This window comes from Sceloporus occidentalis, unplaced genomic scaffold (assembly GCF_023333645.1).
Source record: "Sceloporus occidentalis isolate IW3139 unplaced genomic scaffold, rSceOcc1.0.p SCAF_2, whole genome shotgun sequence".
NCBI classification, from domain to species: Eukaryota; Metazoa; Chordata; class Lepidosauria; order Squamata; family Phrynosomatidae; genus Sceloporus; species Sceloporus occidentalis.
The window spans coordinates 203371077-203389492 of NW_028316982.1; the positions used below are offsets into that span (position 1 = coordinate 203371077).

Below are 18416 nucleotides of genomic sequence, written 5' to 3' on the forward strand. Positions count from 1 at the left end.
CCTTTCCCCAACAGATCGGGGCCTCAGCTGCCACAGCGGCAGCCCCAGAGGCCCCAATCTGCCGCTTTTGCTGGCCTTGGGGAAGCGGCAAAATGCCGCTTCCCCATGGCCTGGAAAGGGGTGTCCTTGGGGCTTCATGCCCCAAGGACACCCCAACAGCGATAGGGAAAGAAAGAAAGGGGCTGCATGGCCCCTTTTTCTCAGTATCGCTGGCACGGCTGTTTAAAGGCTGCGCCAGCGATACACATGATGGAAGGAGATCCAAAATGGACACGACGCGGCTGTTACATCAAAATGGCGGCGCCCATGGCAGCGCCCATTTTGATGTCCTGGCAACGTACTAGGGTTGCGGGGCATATATAAGCAATGCCCTGAGGCAACCCTAGTATGTCGCCAGGATGTACTTAAAGGCCCATCTGGACAGGGCCACAGAGACTGTAACCTTGAGTATTAATTCATTGTGTGTGCATGTGCTTTCAAGTCGCCTGTCAACTTATGGTGATCCCATGAATTTCATAGAGTTTTCTTAGGAAAGGAATACTAAGAAGTGATTTTGCCAGTTCCTTCCTCTGAAGTATAGCCTACAAGACCTGGTTTTCATCCCATCCAAGTACTAATCAGGGTTGCCCCATCTTAGCTTTGTTGTTGTTCTGCCTCCAAGTCGTTTCCAGCTTATGGAGACCCTAAGGCAACCTATCACAGGGTTTTCTCTGGAAGGTTCTTCAGAGAGAGTTTGCATTGCCATGCTCTGAGGCTGAGAGAATGTGACTTATCCAAAATCACTCAGGGCTGAATTAAGAATTGAACCCTGGACTCCAAAGTCCAATGCTCAAACCAATAGTGGCCAATGTACCACTATTTTGGGGTATTTAATTAAATCACATGTGTTATGCCCAGTAAAAAACAGATTTCCAAAAAGAAGAGAAGAATTGCTAAGAATTGCTTTTGCAGGAAAACTGGAGAACATGGCTAGAGTATGTTTTTTTCAGATCATCCTGGCAGGGGCAGCCCTATCATTAGACAGAGTGAGGCAGCCACTTCAGGCATCAGATCTCAGGTATCTCAGATATCATGGAATGGGAGTAGCCAATGCCAGCCACTGGCATTTCGCTTCTCATTCAAGTAGGGTTCATAGGACAAAAATATAACTACCTCTATACATATATACAGGGATATACAGAGAGTAGAATAAGATCAAATGTAGTTCTGTCCATTATTTGTGACTGATCAGCAAGGGTTTCTTCTTTCAGATGAAAAAGTTCCTCCATACTAAATTATGTCATTTAAATGAAGACTTCCCAGAAAGAAACCAAAGAGTGGGTTTCAAAGGATGAAAGAATTTTGATCACAGTTCTGACAATGGAGATGTTCAATTGCTTCTGAGAAGATGGGTACATAGGCAGAGCCAGCAAGTTACTTCCATGCCTTATGAACTGTAAAGAAGCTCTCTGACCAGTTGTCTATTTTTTTTAAAAAGTTCAGACCATACTCCAGAATATATTCGCCCCTACCCCCATGGAAGCCCCCAGCCTATGCTGTGAAGGGTGGTTGTTTTTTCCTTCTAATTTGCAAAGAATGTGTTACTTTGCTGCTTCTATACATGATATACTTAAACACCACATACCTCCCAATAGCAAAAGCCACTTGTTTTCACATGGCAAGGCCCCAGTTGTCATGCTGTAACGTGTTTCCATAACTGTCATGCTCCATGTTCAAAACTGAAGAAAGTTGAGATCTTCCCACACCCTGCTTTGCAAAATGCTCTGTTTTAAGCATCATTAGTTCATCTGTCCTATTTTTCAGGGTCTGCTTCCTAAAAGTGTACTCTTTTGCATCCAAGTAATCATCTGTGGTGGAAGAAGTCTTTCAATGGCTAAATTGTTTTAGCAGTGTGGTTTCTTCTCAGTGTGTAAGCATAGAAAGCTGAGGGAGAGGTGGCAGTTGTGGGGAAGAGGTACAGCAATGGCAGTACAACCTGTTCAGCAATAAATTGCAGAAAAGATTGTTCTTGGAAAAGAAGAGCAGATGAACCTCACAGACTTCAGGATAGATTTGTTGTTGCAGTGATGTGCCTTCAAGTCATTCCTGTGTGCCTCAATGTCATTCCTGTGTGCCTTCAAGTCATTTCGCTTGTGGCAACCCCAAGGCCTTCTTGGCAAAATTTGCTCAGAAGGGATTTGCCTTTGCCTTCCTCTGAAGTTGAGAGGAAGGCAGTATCATAATACTGCAGTATCATAATACTGCAGATTCTTCTTCTGGTGAAAAACAATAGATTTGCCCAAGGTCTATGACTGATTTAAACCTTGGTGTCTGGAGTCATAGTCCAAGGCTCACTACACCACGCTAGCTGTTGCTCAAGATGGACAGAGGATTTCAATTGCTTACATTAAGCTTATGAAAATGTGTCTGTTAAAGGTGCCAGAGTGAAAACTGGAAAGGTTTCCTATTCCTTAAGGACTGTGTAGAAGAGGGAATTTCAGCAGATGGTGCTCTTCACACAACCAGGTAACAAGCAGCACATGCAGAAATTCAGGGCCATTAAAGAAACAGGAGGCATTCCCCTTTTTTCATACTGGCAACCTCAGTTTTGTATGTGTGTGTTTGGAAGTGGGGGTGGCAGGCAGTGTTTTAAAAGGCAGAAGCCTGGCCATTGCAGCCATGCTGAATTACTTGGGATAGAGTGTGGATTGGACTCTGGATCTGGAAGTGGCTCTCCTCTCCTCTCCTCTCCTCTCCTCTGGTGCATGGTTGCCCAGTGGATTCCTTCTGTCCTTTCCATCATAGAATCATAGAGTTGGAAGAGACCACAAGGGCCATCCAGTCCAACCCCCTGCCATGCAGGAAATCCAAATCAAAGCATCCCCAACAGATGGCCATCTAGCCTCTGCTTAAAGACCTCCAAGGAAGGACACTCCACTACACTCCGAGGGAGTGTGTTCCACTGTCGAACAGCCCTTACTGTCAGGAAGTTCTTCCTAATGTTGAGGTGCAATCTCTTTTCCTGTAGCTTGCATCCATTGTTCCGGGTCCTGTTCTCTGGAGCAGCAGAAAACAAGCTTGCTCCCTCCTCAATGTGACATCCTTTCAAATATTTAAACAGGGCTATCATATCACTTCTTAACCTTCTCTTCTCCAGGCTAAACATCCCCAGCTCCCTGACTCGTTCTTCATAGGACAAGGTTTCCAGACCTTTCACCATTTTAGTCGCCCTCCTCTGGACACGCTCCAGTTTCTCAATGTCTTTTTTGAATTGTGGTGCCCAGAACTGGACACAATATTCCAGGTGGGGCCTGACCAGAGCAGAATACAGTGGCACTATTACTTCTCTTGATCTAGACACTATACTTTTATTGATGCAGCCTAGAATTGCATTGGCCTTTTTAGCTGCCGCATCACACTGTTGACTCATGTTCAACTTATGGTCTACTTGGACTCCTAGATCTCTTTCACATGTACTTTCATTCAGCAATGTGTCACCCATCCTATATCTGTGCATTTCATTTTTCTGCCCTAAGTGCAATACCTTACATTTCTCTGTGTTGAATTTCATTTTGTTAGCTTTGGCCCAGCTTTCTAGTCTATTCAGATCATTTTGAATGTTGGCCCTGTCCTCTGGAGTATTAACTATTCCTCCTAATTTGGTGTCATCTGCAAATTTGATAAGTGTGCTCCCAATTCTGTCATCCAGATCATTGATAAAGATGTTGAATAACACTGGGCCCAGGTCAGAGCCCTGTGGGACCCCACTGGTCACTTCTCTCCAGGCTGAAAAAGCCATTATTGAGCACCCTTTGGATTCGGCAGGTCAACCAATTACAGATCCATTTAACAGTTACTTTGTCTAGCCCACATTTTACAAGCTTGTTTGCAGGTGGATCTTTCCTCCATAGTCCAGAGCAGAGGTGGGCATTTGGGGGGTTGGTTTTGTTTTCCGTTTGTGCTGCCCTGGAACAAGAGAAGAGCCTGGGATGCTAAAAGCAGTCCTCTCAGATCCTTTTTATACACTGTGCTTTGGGAATAACTGGGGTTAATAAAATCCCTTGCTGCTGCTGCTGCTGTTGTGTGCCTTCAACTCGCCTCCCATTTAGGGGACTTTGCTTCAATGGGGAGTTCAGGCTTGATTTGGTCTCGGGTCCATTCATTTTAGCAGTCCCCGGTATCCCCAGAGCTCCTCTGCAGCATCACATTGCAAAGGAGTTGATTTCCTGTCAGCTGCCTTCCCTGTCCAGCATTCGCATCACAGCCATGCATAGAAACTGGAAATAAATTGGCAGGGACAATCCTAACATTCAGTGACATATCTTTACGCTTAGAGTCACTTCAGGGAGTTTTCTTGACAAAGATTTATTCAGAGGGAGGTTGTTTTTGCCTTCCTTTGAGGCTGAGAGAATGTGACTTGCCCAAGGTCACCGAATGGGTTTCCATGGCCAAGCAGGATTCGAATCCTGCTCTCATGGTCCAACATTCAAACCCCAACATCAGATTGTTTTATTTGCACCCAGGTCAATCGGACTTAGGGCCAGCACTGTCACCCACAAAGAAGCATAAAAGAGCTTGTTCCCTCCGTTTTAGGATCCATATTCGGATGAGAGGATTCACACTCTTCCTTTTACCATCCAGTCAAGTATAACAAACAAATCCCACTGGTGAAGATGCCAGCCACAGCTGCAAGATTAAATTATTCCAGAATAGGGCTGCACAGCCCGAAAAACCCATAGAAAACTATAAATCCCACTGCAATGCGTCTGAGGAAGTAGACTGAAGTCTACGAAAGCTCATGCTGCCAACTTCTTTCTTAAATAAATTGATAGGCGACTTGAAGGCACAAATGGATGACCTTAATAGCATGCAACCTTCCTAATGGCACCATCCTTTTTTCTTAAATTTACTCCTGTGTCGGATTTTTTGTTCATGTATATTTTCTTACCAACACCCTGGAATTTTTTTCGGCCGGCTTTTATTATTTTTCTCCTTGCAATACTATACGTTTCTAAGGGTGGATAAAATTGGGCAGAATTGGAAAGCAGGGTGTCGGTTTTAAAAGCACTCCTCTAAATCTCAACTTTTTTTTTTCCTATCAAAGCAATTTGGGGGTTTGGGGGGGGTTGGTGACTTGTCTCTTGATTTGAAAAAAATACAAAGTGAAAATATTATTCTCGGATTTTTTTAAAAGAAAAAAACCCAACATACATTTTAAGACTAGGATTCCGTAATTCTCTGTAGCCATAAAGCAACGGATCTTATTGCGGCGCCTTAAAATAAGATTTTGGCGTGAACTTTGCTGGACTGAAAGGATAGCCACAGTCTCCAGATTGCTTAGGCAAAATACAAAAGAAAAACAAAAAATAATGTGTATATATGTATGTATGTGTGTGTATATATATATATGGCTTTAAGGAGTCTAAAACCATTCGATGTAAAATAATTCCGGGGACCTGCTTTTTATAAAAACGCATTCATCCTCATTGAGCCTGGAAAACTTTGCCGGAGAGAAACGAGACTTTCTTTTTTTAATCAGTTTATTTCTAAGGATCCACCGGATCCCACTGTCTCTCTTGCTGATTTGAAGATCCCCTTCTTTATATATTGCAAACGTTTTTATACCGCCTTTCTAGGCAACGCATCTCCCGGGCGGCTGGCAGAACTGAGCTCTGAAACAATCAAAATGAAATACAGTTAATCAAACTCAAGGTTTACAATATTTTAAAAACCGCTTTATGGGGACTATAGCTGCCCTGTGTGGCTCCGAGTTCATGCTCCTCCTTGGAAGTGGGGAAGGGAGAGTGAAAGAAAAATACCGACCAAATCAATATCCAAAAGAGGGAAAGTGATTTGTACAAAATAGGCTTGTCATATAAATAGGGGAGGCTCTTTTAATCGTTTCGCTGCCTTTCATGTAAATTAAAACATATACAGCCTAAGATGGGTACAAGGTTAGTTTCAAAAAATGGATCGCAGTTTTGGTTAGTCATTGATGAAGCCGATTTGGAGGGGTGTAGGATGAGATTTTATCCGCTTGTTCCCTCTGTTTTAGGATCCATAAACCCAGCCGTTCAATGGGATTTTAATCCTACATCCACACTGCAGAACTAACCCGCTTTGAGGCCGCTTTAACAGCTACGGCTCAAGGCTATGGGATTCTGGGAATGGTCGTTTGCTGTGGGCACCAGAGCGATTGTTGTTACAGTTGTAGAGATGCCTGCCCCCCTGGGCTGGTTTCGCGGGCAAAAGGTGTGTGTTGAGGAGCGGGGTTTGAAAGTCGGGTCGGGACCAGGGTGACTAGGCGCGTCCTCCTTTTCCAGGATACGTCCTACATTTCAGCCTCCTATCCAGGAGGAATTTCATAATGTCCTCCACATTGAGCATGACTAAGGAGAGTGAATTTATATCTATATGAGTGTTGTTAGCTTTTATTTTGGAATGCCCTCCAATTTTTTCCTCGAATGTCCTCCATTTTGCGGTGCCTCGTCCTCCTTTGCCGGGAGGGCACCTGGTCAGCCTGGTCAGGACCCCTCCTTCTTAAGCCAAAGTGGCTTTCAAGGCATCATCATCATCATCATCATCATCATCATTCTTAGCCTTGGACAAGTCACACTTTCTCAGCCTCAGGGCAAAACAAGGCGGGCAAACCTCCTCTGGACCAACCTTGCCAAGGAAACCCCAGCATAGGGTCGCCATAAACGTGCCACAACAAACGACCACTCTTAGAACGCCATAGCCTTGAGCCGTGGCGGTTCAAGTGGTGTCAAACTGGATTATTTCTGCAGTGTGGATGCGGCCCAAGCCCGTCAAGCCAAGGATTCAGGGGTGTCATTTTGTCAACTTTCTAGCATTCAGAAGTCTGCATCCGCACAGCAGAAAGAATCCGGGTTGACACCACTTTAAACTGCCGTGGCTCCATGCTATGGAGTTTACTGACAGAGAAGGGTAAACGTCTCCCAAATCGACAGTTCCCATAATTCCATAGCATGGAGCCAGGGCAGTTAAAGCGGTCTCAAACTGGATTATTTCTGCAGGGCGGGCACAGTCCTAGAAGATCGTCTCTTTGCTACGTTGGCTTTCCCTTGGTATCTTTGCCTTGGTATCTTTTTTGCCTTTGGTTTGGATGAATGTACTTTATTTCCAAACGTACATCTGAAGGATGAAGTTACTTCAGTGCTAGAAGTTTGGGGACTCATGAGAAGGGGCAGAATTCTAAAAAGGAGGGTGTCCTCATTTTGTGCCCATCGCTAAGCCCTTATAGACCCTGCCAAACTCCTGGGATTTGTAGTTTGGTTCTAAGCCTCCCAGAGTAGAGTTGGTGGAAGGGGCTGAAAAGTCGTCCCTCTAGCAAAGGTCGCCTCAGCCACAGACTTGAGATGCTCGTCTTCTCCCTTTCAGAATGATCAGGGTCATTGGGATTGGGAAAGCTTTTAAGCACTCTCTCAAAGCGAAGGATGGTTAAGGTGCATCCACACTGCAGAAATGACGCAATTTGACACCACTTTGTCATGACTCTTGACATCGCTTTTGCTCTGGTGCCACGATAAACTACAGTTCCCAGGATTCCCTAGCACTGAGCCAGGGCAATTAAAGCAGTCTCAAACTGGATTCTTTCTGCAGTGTGTTTTGACCTTGGCGGATTTTTAAAAAAAACAAAGGCTGCATCCGCACTGCAGAAATAATCCAGTTTGACACCCCTTTAACTGGCTAGGGAATTCTGGGAACTGTCGTTTCGTAAGACATTTAGCCTTCTCGGTCTGAGAGCTCGGGTCCTCCACCAAATTGCAACTCCCAGAATTCCATAGCACTGTTGGAATTCAGTATTGATCCATGGCAGTCAAAATGATGTCGGCCTGGGTTATTTCTGCAGTGCGGATGCAACCGAACTGGTTTTTTAACCATTCTCTCGGTGGTTGAGTAAGGCTCCAGGTATAAAGGATAGAATGGGACAGAGTGGGCAAAAACATGTAAGTCATGCGTCTTGTCCTAAATTTCCAGAGGCCTATTTGGGGGTCAAATCCTATGTCCAAAACACACTGCAGAAATCATCCAGTTTGAGACCGCTTTAACTGCCCTGGCTTAGTGCTAGAGAATCTTGGGAAATTGTAGTTTATTGTGGCACCAGAGCTCTCTGTGACACAGAAGACTCAATGCCTCACAGAATTACAGTTCCCCTGAATTCCCTAGCATTGAGTTAAAGCGGCCTCAAACTGGATTGTTTCTGCAGTGTGTTTGAGCTGCGGGGATTCTGGGACCTGTCGTGTAACGAAGTTACTTTCCCCAGAGTGCTGCTTGCGTTGGGCTATTCCTTTGCAAGCAAATCCGATTAGTTTAACAACCGGTCGCTCCCCAGAAGAGTTTCTGTTATAGATTTGGAAGACCTACAACAAAAGACGGGGGCGTTGCGGAGTTTAGGAATTTGGGAAGAGCCGTGGCAGCTAAAGTGCTATCAAACCGGATTAGGTCTATAGTGCAGACGTGAATCAACTTTCTAGCATTCATAGAGTGCAACTGCATGCCAGGGAAAATATCTTTTTAAAACATCCATCTCCAGCCCCACATCTCAGTGGAGCTGATTTCCTTCCCATCTGCTTTCTTCTCTGTCCAGTGGCTTGGACGATTCCGACTTCAGTGCTCAGTGGTATATCTTTTTATTCTTTAGCATCTTGTCCAGTTCTTTCGCATCGGCCCGGATGCTTGGCCCCTGCTACGGGAACTCTTTGAATCCATTTTGATTTCCTAATCGTTGCCTAGATTAGAGGGATCTGGATGTAGGGCTTGAAAGAGAGGGGCACACCTGAAAGCTGGTCCCCGCCCCGAAGGTGGCCTCCTCCAGATGCCATCGGGTGACAGTCCAGATCATTGACTCACCCGGCTTTTGTGTGCTGCTGCGGGTCTGGTTTGTTGTTTGGCTTTCAGTAACCCTTTGCAGAGGTGGAAAGAAAAGAAAAGAAAAGAAAAGAAAAGAAAGAAAGAAAGAGTTGCAATCGCTTCATCCACTAGTTTCGTGGGAGGAGGGCGTTCCTTAGGAAATTCCAGAACTAAATCGGAGCAAAGCCGTTAAATCCGTCCCTGGCATGCAGTTACACCCAACGAATTTATTGTTGACTCACGTTGGCGCTGCAGAACTAATCCGGTTTGATAGCACTTTAACATTCTGGAGTTTTGTCAGCCATTTGGCTCCGGTGCCACAATAAACCCCACTTCCCAGGATCCCCCAGCACTGAGCTAAGGCAGTTAAAGAAGTGTCAAACTGTTTTGTGAACCATTTAGCTCCGGTGCCACAATAAATCTACTTCCCAGGATTCCCCTAGCACTGAGCCAGGGCAGATAAAGCGGTCTCAAACTGGATTCTTTCTGCAGTGTGTTCTGGACTTTGGAGGAGTTTGTTTTTTAAAAAAGTGGAGGGGAATGCGGCAGCACCTTTAAAAACAAAGGCTGCATCCGCACTGCAGAAATGATCCCGTTCGATACCTCCTTTAGCTGTCATGGCTCAATGCTGTGGCATTCTGGGAAGTGTAGCTTCCTGAGACACTTAGCCTCCTTTGTCAGAGAGGTCAGGGGCTCCATCAAATTATACATCCCTAGCCTTGAGCCAGGGCAGTTAAAGTGCTATCAAAGCGGGTTAAATCTGCAGTGTGGATGCCGCTTCGGTCTGTTCTCCTCCAGGGAAGGCTTTGGGCTCCCTCTAGCGTCCGCTCCGTGTCATTACCGAGAAAGGGGTACTGTCTCTGGTCTCTTTTGGATGGTGCTCAAACGGAGCCTCCTTGGCTTGAGGTTTTCCGGGCTCCGTTTCGCAATCGACAACTGTGGGCAGCTCCAGGGAGGACCAAGGAGAAAGGACAGAGGCTGCAAAGGAAGCCATTGCACCAGGCCGCCTTCTCTCCAAAGCTGCATACTGGCTCAAGGCTATGGAATTCTGGGAGTTGGAGTTTGTTGTGGGGCTCAGAGCGGAGCTCCCGTTAGAGGAGTTTCAGAGCAAAAATGAAGAAGCAGGTGATACGAATTCAAAGCTCTTTCTTTTTTTAAAAAAAAAATTGGGAACGGGAGATGGAAAAGCAACTATGTATAGCTTTGTTGTTGTGTGCCTTCAAGTCGTTTCCAACTCAAGACAACCCTAAGGTCAACCTATCATGGGGTTTTCTTGGCAATATATCTTCAGAGGGAGGCTTTCCACATTGCCTTCCCCTGGGGCTGAGAGAGTATGACTTGCCCAAGGGTCACCCAGTGGGTTTCATGGCCGAGCTGGGGTTTGAACTCTGATCTCCACTCAAGCCACTTACTACAGCTTTTCTTTTTCATTTGGCAGAAGTGGATGCTTACTGGCCTTTGCTTCCAATTTCCTCTCTGGCTACACAAAGGTAGCTGATATCACTGAGGAGAAAAAAAAAACCCTTTCAAAATCAGAAATAGAGGATATGTATTGACAGTGCACAAGAGACAATCACTTGTAAAGGGCCTTAAGACACATGTGTGTGTTCCATGCACTCCGTTTGCTCAGTGTGACAAATAAAGCAGCACCTACCACATATGATCCAGCCATGGGCTGCCTTATATCACTTGTTGGTGCACTATGGTCCTGAACAGACAGACCAATATAAAGCTGCTTCAGATCACTTTGGAGGTATGCTGTTTAAATGATGCATGCGTCCTAAGAAGCTGGAAGCCATGCTCCAGTCCTAAGGCCCAGAGCACAGCTTTGACACAGCTTCTGGCCTCTTAAGATGCATGTGTCATTTAAACAGCATACCTCCAAACTGACCAGAAGCAGCTTTATTTTGGCCTGTCTGTTCAGGTCCTATGTTAGCAGTTGCACTTATTCCATAGTGGTCCCAAGCAGTTCATTTCAGGGCCTTCCTTCCTTCATTACTACAGCTTTTGCTGTAGTCCAGTGTTGCCTACTCCACCTGGCAGTTGTTCTTCAGACAGCAGCTCTTGGGAGCATTAGAACTTTGATCCATCTTTTACTACTAGTCCCATACAATATGTCACACACATAATAATAAAGCATCATTATGGCAAATATTGTGTGTGTGTGTTTTCCCTCTGAGGTCAAGAACCATTCAGCCTTAACTAGAACCTGCCTTACTGCTGTTTCACAGAAAGCCATGGAAGACAGCCAATGCTAGAGCACTAAAAAAGCACATTTGCCTTTTAATATCCCCACCCCACCCCATTCCTATAAACCAGTCCATGCATCTCTTTCAGATTGGTGTCTGCATACCATGATATAAAGTATTTTGGTTGAAAAGATGGCTCTAATTATTACAGTCTGTGTCGAGAAGGACTGTCTGATAAACATCTCTAAGATCAGACATTTCAAAGAAGTGCAGAGGCTGGAATCGTGGACATATTGCTGAAAGCAACCATTGTAATCCAGCATAAGTAGTGTTCCTTAGGAGGGGGGGCAGTATCTTAGTGGCATCCTTAAAAACTTTTAAAAACAACAATTTGGCCTTCCTGGAAACCTGGATCCACACCCTACCTCAGAAACGCACCTTGTGGGGGGGGGGGGTAAATCCAACCTCCATTTAATGGATTGCTTTGTCTCCTATTGGCAGCTGGCAGCCAAAGTTTCCTATAGGCCTCCCTGCTGGACAGCACAGGCCTTAATGTGAGCCAGGTAGTGTCCCATCTAGGTAAACTACAGCCTAGAATCTCAAATTACAATGTCAGTGTTTATATATTTATTAGAATAACACTTTGGGGGGGGGGGGAGGGAGTATCGATGTTACTGGGCTTCTCAAAAGTGACATGGGGCCTCAACCTATCTTAATCTAGCCCCAAAGCCATGTTTAGCTCCAAAACCCTGTCAGTGGTGCTTCATTTCAGCTGGGGACCACATTGCTTGCTAAAAGGAAGAAAGAGGCCCTTACCTTCCAGAAAGCAAGGAGTAAGAGGGAATTTAGGGTTTTACACAGTGATGAGGCATTGGAGCAGCCTTTCCCTAAGCTGGTGGTGCTCTCCAGATGGTTTGGATCTTAATTCCCTCACTCTAGATGACTGGTCATGTTGATTTATGGGAGGTGTAGTTCAAACCATCTAGAAGAAAAGAACCTTTGGGAAGGGCTGGATTACAGAGTTACAGACTACTGTTCACTGTCTGCCCTGGGCCTAAAAAGTCATGTCCCCATGTGCTGCTAAATCAACAAAACACCATAATCTGGATGGCTCTCCTATAAAACCCTGACTGTCCAGGCCCATCCTTTCAAGACGTTTTATTAAATATATATATATATATATCTTGACAAGAACATGGGACTGATGGCAGAGAGCAAAAAGGAAGAGTCCTCCTTGTCCTTCAGAGTGTAGCTGGGGGAGAAGGGGGGCATGAAGTTGCACTGAGTGGACCTCGCCTGTGTAAATATGGGGGGAGGCTCAGAACCTCCTGGGGAGGGCCATTCTGTGGACGCTGAGGAAGGAGGCTGGATAAGAGGCTCCTGGAGTGAAGATCCTTGCGAATCTCATGGTTTGAGCACGAACTCTGGAAGCGAATCCCTGTCCAGCCCTGGCAGCCTCAGGATAGTCACACTCTCTCAGCCTCAGAGGAGGGCCATGGCAAACCTTGCCAAGAAAACCCCAGGATAGGTTCGTCTTGCGGTTCATGGGCCATTTGCATCTTAGGGCGACTCTAACAACTCCAACTCCCAGAATTCTATCGCCTTGAGCCAGACCAAGAGTTAAAGCGGGGCCAAACCGGGTTATCTCTCCAGTGTGGATGCAACCTTACGAGTATCTTTCTGTCGGCGTGGGCTGGAGCCTCGCCCTGCTCCCGGACCGGAAAGGGCCCTGATTGGCTCTCCCTCCCTCCCTCCCTCCCTCCTTGCCCTGTGCAAAAGAGCCCAGGGAATGGCATTCCTCCGGACTCGCTTACAGTAAAAGCACATTCATTTCCAGTCAGCCTCCATTCATAGAGCCAGGAGGCGCGAAGGAGGAGGAAGCGGCGGGGGCGGGCGAAGCGACCAGTTTCTTCTCTCCCCCCCCCCCCGTCCATCCTCAGCAAGAGCAAACAAACCAGGGCTCACACAGCAGGAGACACACACACACCCCACACTCCCCACAGCTGGAAAATCTGCCCCCTCATTACAGGCAGAAGCCCTAGGAAAGCTGGTTTTGAGGAGTCTGGGGGGACACGGGAAGGGAGCAGCAGAAGCAGCACCCGGCGCCCTTTCTTCCTCTTCCTCCTCCTCCTCCTTGTACTTCTCCTGGCCTCCTTACCCCGAAGTAAACAGGAGGAGGCTTCTTTTCCCGCCTCCTCCTCCTCCTCCTCCTCCTCCTCCAGCCGGCCTTGTGCCTGAGTCCTGCTCCCGCCCGCCAGAAGAGGAAGGAGGGGCGCCTCCTGTGGGTCTTATTGGGGGGGGCTCCTCTCAGGAAGGAGAGGGAGAAGGGTGTCTGTGAGCAAAGTGTGTGTCTGAAGGCGGGGGGGGGGGAGAGAAGGAGGCAGAGGGCAGAACCGCCCCCCCGTTTGCTCCGGGAAGCAGAGCCCCTCCACCTGCTGCTGCGGTTAGACCCCGGGCTCCCTGTGGCGAACTTGTGGGGTCGGTCGGGGGAGAGTTCCCTCCGACTTTCTCCTTCCTTTTCTCCCTCTGGAGAGTTGGCCCTGAGTCACAGGCGGCGGAGGAAAGAGGCTTCGGGGGGCGGGGGCTGAGGAAGCGTGGCTCTGGTGTGTGTGTGCGGAAAGTGGCTGCACGCCTCAACCGCAGGAGGAGCCCACAATCCTCCCAGCCCAAAGGGCTGTGTCTCTGTCTGGGTGTTTTCTTCCTCCTCCTCCTCCTCCTCCTCCGAGGGCTCCGTCCAGCCCCTCCGCCCGCCCCCAGGCTTGGCACCGGGGCTGGGGCTTCGGAGCCGCTTTCCCCAGTCTTTCTCCCCTGAGTCACTCCGGGGCCCAAGCGAGGCGTTGCGAAAGAAAGAGAGCAGCAGGACTTAAGGAGGAGAAGAAGGAGAAGGAGAAGGAGAAGGAGGAGGGCCCTGCGGAGGGACTGGGGGCCAAGCTCAGGGAGGAAGAGGGGGAGACCAGAGACAGGGATAGCCAGGCGCCCCTGGGCTCTTGGAAGTCCCCTCCCCGGCTCCGGCTGTCAATAGTTGGCGAAGGGGAGTAGTCCTCCTCCTCCTCCTCCGCCGCCGCCGCGGGAGCCAGCTGGCCTTTCCTTCCGGAGGGCTCCTCTTCCCCACGAAGCCCATGCCGCCTTTCTCACCGCGGATCCGGAGTGGAGGGTCCCAAGCGGGAAGAGGAGAGAGCGAACCAACTCCGGCTAGGAAAGCTGACTACTGAGAACTCTTCCTTCGCCTTCCCTTTGGGCCTCTCTGGCCTCCCTGGGGCTGGGAAGGGGATGCCCTGCGCTTCCTCTCACGGGGGATCTAGGAAAGGCCTTCTTGGCTACTAAGAAGTGGTTAAACCGGGGCAAAGGAACCGGTCCAGAGATACAGAGGGAAGTCTGGTGCTTGTGGCGGTGGCTGTGGTTGTTGTTTTCCCCCAAAGAGGCACCACACAGACCTTACTAGACCAGCTGGAAAACTTTTGGATGCTTGGATTAACGGGGCCAGGAGCAGGGAGCTCTCCGACTTGGCTCCGGGACTGGCTTCGCCCCTAAGCCGCCTCCCCCCCCCCTTTTATGTGGGAGCCTCCGGTTCCTGCCGTTGCCGCTGAAGCCCCGCGCTCCTGGCGAAGCCCCCGCGAAGCCCCTTTCACTCAACCGCCTTGTTGTGATGCGTATCCCCGTAGATACCAGCACCAGCCGCCGCTTCACGCCGCCCTCCACCACCCTCAGCCCGGGCAAGATGAGCGAGGCGCTGCCGCTGGGAGGCCACGAGAACGGAGCAGCAGCCGGAGCAGCAGCCGGCGCAGCAGGCACGGCCCTGGCCGGGAAGCTGAGGAGCGCCGACCGCAGCATGGTGGAAGTCCTGGCCGACCACCCGGGAGAGCTGGTCCGCACCGACAGCCCCAACTTCCTCTGCTCCGTCCTGCCCACCCACTGGAGGTGCAACAAGACCCTCCCCATCGCCTTCAAGGTAGGAGAACGGGGAAGGGGTTGGGCCGGCTTGCATCTCAGAGAACCCGGTTTGGCACCGCTTTAACTCTTTCTCTGGCTCTTTGCTATGGAATTCTGGGAGTTAGAGTTTGTTGTGGGCCCCCCCTACAACAAACTCCAACTCCCAGAATTCCATAGCAAAGAGCCAGACAAAGCGGTGCCAAACTTGCCTTGAACATCCTTGACCTCCAGCTCTGAACCCTGGTGTGTGTGTGTGTGTGTGCGCGCGTATGTACCCTCCAGGGAGTGCCCTCAAGTGTCCTGTCCACTTATGGTGACCCCATGAATTTCATAGGGATCTTCTTGGCAAGGAATCCTCAGAGGTGGTTTTGCCAGGTCCTTCCTCTGAAATGTAGCCTACAGCCCCAGATATTCCTTGGAAGTGGACCAATGATGAAATGTCCCCAGCAGTCAGATGGGAATGAGGCAGATAGGACACTATGGCCTTAATGTGGAGATCAGTCCCACAGATTTGATGACTGTTTCCAAGTGCATTTAGGATTAGGTCTTTATTTCCAGGGAGATGCTGCTTTTGACAGAATGGAAGGACCTGAGTGTGGCCTTCATGGCCTGTCGCCTACACTCAGAGAAGGAGACAGGGCCTGGCCTCCTTAATGTCTTCTATTTTTTCTCTCGCTTTCTTTTCTCCCTCTCCTATCCTTCTCTCCCACCCTCCCCAGTTCCGTTCTGGGCCCCACAACAAACTCCTGCTCCCAGAATTCCATACCCTTGAGCCAGACAAAGAGTTAAAGCTGTGCCAAACCGCTTTATTTCTCCAGTGTGGATGCAGCCTTAGAACACTCTACTTTCCTTCTGGCCCAGCATTTTATCCACATTACAGTCTAAGGCTGCAGCCTAAAACAAGCTTACTTGGGAGAAAACCCAACTGAATTCACTCTGGCTTACTTAGGAAAAGTAAATCGGATGTAACATATTGGTTTTGTTCTTAAATAATAGGAGGGTTTTGTTTGGTTTGGAGTTTTGTTTGTTTGTTTGTTTGTTTGTTTTTTGGTGTTGTAACCGAAATGATCCGGTAACCCACCAAAAGGGGGGGGAGTCCAAATGCGGGTTTTTTGTATTCTGAATTCAGCTCAGGGCAGAAAAGATGCACCCCCTTCTTCCTCCAAGTTCGAGAAGGATTTAGCCTTTTCCCACTAAAACTCATAGGAAAGATGCTCTTGATCTGAATGAAGTGGGAGCGGTGTCCCATTAAAGCCAAAGCCTGGGAAAATGACATTTCGGCGCTGCAGCTTTCAGTACTAGAATCCACCAGTCTGTCTGGAAAACTCCGGAGCTATAGTCCAAAGAAGTAACTTTTTTCAACCTCTGCCTGAGAGCAGCCTGGGGAGAAAAGCCTCCAACTGCGCCCAGCGTCCAGGATTTGCAGCCTGAGTCTGGACTGAGAAGCACCTGCACTAAACGCCTGGGTTTAAGGGCAAAAGGAGGAGGTCCTTTGGGGGGGCTGGGTACCCAAAAGGGATAAACTCAGCAATATTTTTTAATGCAAAAGGAAAAACCCAAAGCAGCAGAAGCAGCAGCAGCCGCCGCCTTGCCTTACCTTTCCAGGGCCTGGTGCCTTGTTTTCTCCCCACCGAGGAGAGGTCTTTTTAAAACACCCGTTCTCCACACAGACCAACAAAACCACTTCCCACCCAGGTCTCTGGTTCTTTCAAACACACCCGCACACACGCACACACAACTCGAGCCCGGTGGGTTTTGGAAAGGGGTTTCAAAAGCCAGGGTTGTTTGCCAAGGCACACTGCATCCACACTGGAGAGATAACCCGGTTTGTCACCGCTTTTAATTTTTTGTCTGGATCAAGGCTATGGAATTCTGGGAGTTGGAGTTTGAGGGATGGGAAACAACTCCATAACTTGGGCTGCATCGGTACTTTAGAACTAATCCGGTTTGACCCCGCTTTAACTGCCCTGGCTCAAAGCTATGGAGTCCCGGGATGGATTTGTAGTTTGTTGCTCTCCGACAGAAGAGAAGGCTATCCGTCTCCCCAAAACTACAAAGGTGAGTGCCATTCTGGGCTGCCTCAGTTCTGGGATACGTAGGTCCAAAACACACCGCAGAAATAATCCTGGTTGAGACCGCTTTAACTGCCCTGGCTCAAGGCAATGGGATTCTGGGACCTGTCTTCTCTGTCAGAGAGCTCTGGGCCACAACAAACTATAATTCCCAGGATTCCCTAGCACCGAGCCAGGGCAGTTAAAGCGGTCTCCAACTGAATTATTTCTGCAGTGCGTTTGAAGTCTGTAGTCTCCAGACTGAGGGAAGCACTACTCTGGTTCTAAGTAGCGCAGAACAAGGAGGGTGTCATTGGCAAATTGTCCAACAAGAGTCTGGGAAGAATGGCCTGGGAGAGGAATGGCTTGAAGGAGCTGGTTAGGTTTTGCTTCGAGAGGAGAATATTGAGGGGGAATGCCAGGGCCACTTTTAAATGGCACGTTCAAGGCAGTTCAAGCGGCGTCAGATAAAATTATTTCCGCCGTATGGATGCTACTCTAGTTGGGATTAACCAATCGGATTTGTGCCCAAAGATGCTGCTGGCCTCCGGGGTTAAAACTGATAACGGGAGGAAGTCTAAGGTCCTATAGAGCCGGCCAGTCCTCGCTGTTGCTGTCTGCCTTCAAATCGTTCCCGACTTTTGGCGACCCCCATGATGGGTTTTTCTTGGCCAGATTTGTTCAGAGGAGCTTTGGCCATGGCCATCCTCTGAGGCTGAGAGAGTGTGACTTGAACCCTAGTCTCCAGAGTAGGATGGCTCCCATTTCCCACTCCTTCCAGTCCTTTCCGACTTCGGGCGGGTGGAGCTATGCCTGGGGCTTTCTTGGCAAGTTCCTTCAGAGAGGGGTGGGGGGGTTGTCCTGGCCATCCTCTGAGGCTGAGAGAGTGCGACTTTACTTTATTACAGACAGCCCACTTACTCTCTATTCAAGTATATGTCTGCTTTCTTCTAGACAGCCCTTGAGGTTTAGAGGTCTTCCAGGGGGCCGGGCGTGAAAGCTCTTCCTGTTCCCTGCCCTGTTTCTCGCACTTCGGAAAGCCACGGCCCGGTTTTACTTTCCCCATTGAGTTTAGTCTAGCCTTTCGGCAGAGAGTGGGAAGCCAAGCACCTCTTGACTTCACCTGAAGTTTGCTGTCTCCCTCTGCCTCTTTTTTTCTCTTGCCCTTCCTCAGGAAGGGACCCAAACAAAAACCCATCAGGGATGCCTTTATTGCCTAACCGAAATGCACAACATCTTTATTTGCAAGCTTTTGAAGCTTCTTCCTCAGGCAAGATGTTACAAACCAAACAGGAGAAGAAGAAGAAACAAGTAATTGGAGATGTTAGTCAGATACGCTGCTTGTTGTTTCACTCATGAAGGGATAAAGCTTTATCAAAAAGCAAAGCCCAGT

At 48.5% G+C, this 18416-nt stretch overlaps 1 protein-coding gene across 4 annotated transcripts in view; it reads left to right on the forward strand.

Annotated features, from left to right (window-relative positions):
• RUNX1 (RUNX family transcription factor 1) overlaps positions 1-18416 on the forward strand; it is a 257802-nt gene that overhangs the window by 120948 nt on the left and 118438 nt on the right. For 2 of the 4 annotated variants that reach the window (XM_089508114.1, XM_089508116.1), the window contains exon 1: positions 14689-14991. In XM_089508114.1, coding sequence (XP_089364240.1) covers positions 14689-14991 — 303 coding nt within the window. Of the gene's footprint in view, positions 1-14688; positions 14992-18416 lie in introns of those variants that run through there. The other 2 variants (XM_089508115.1, XM_089508113.1) reach the window with 2 other exon arrangements.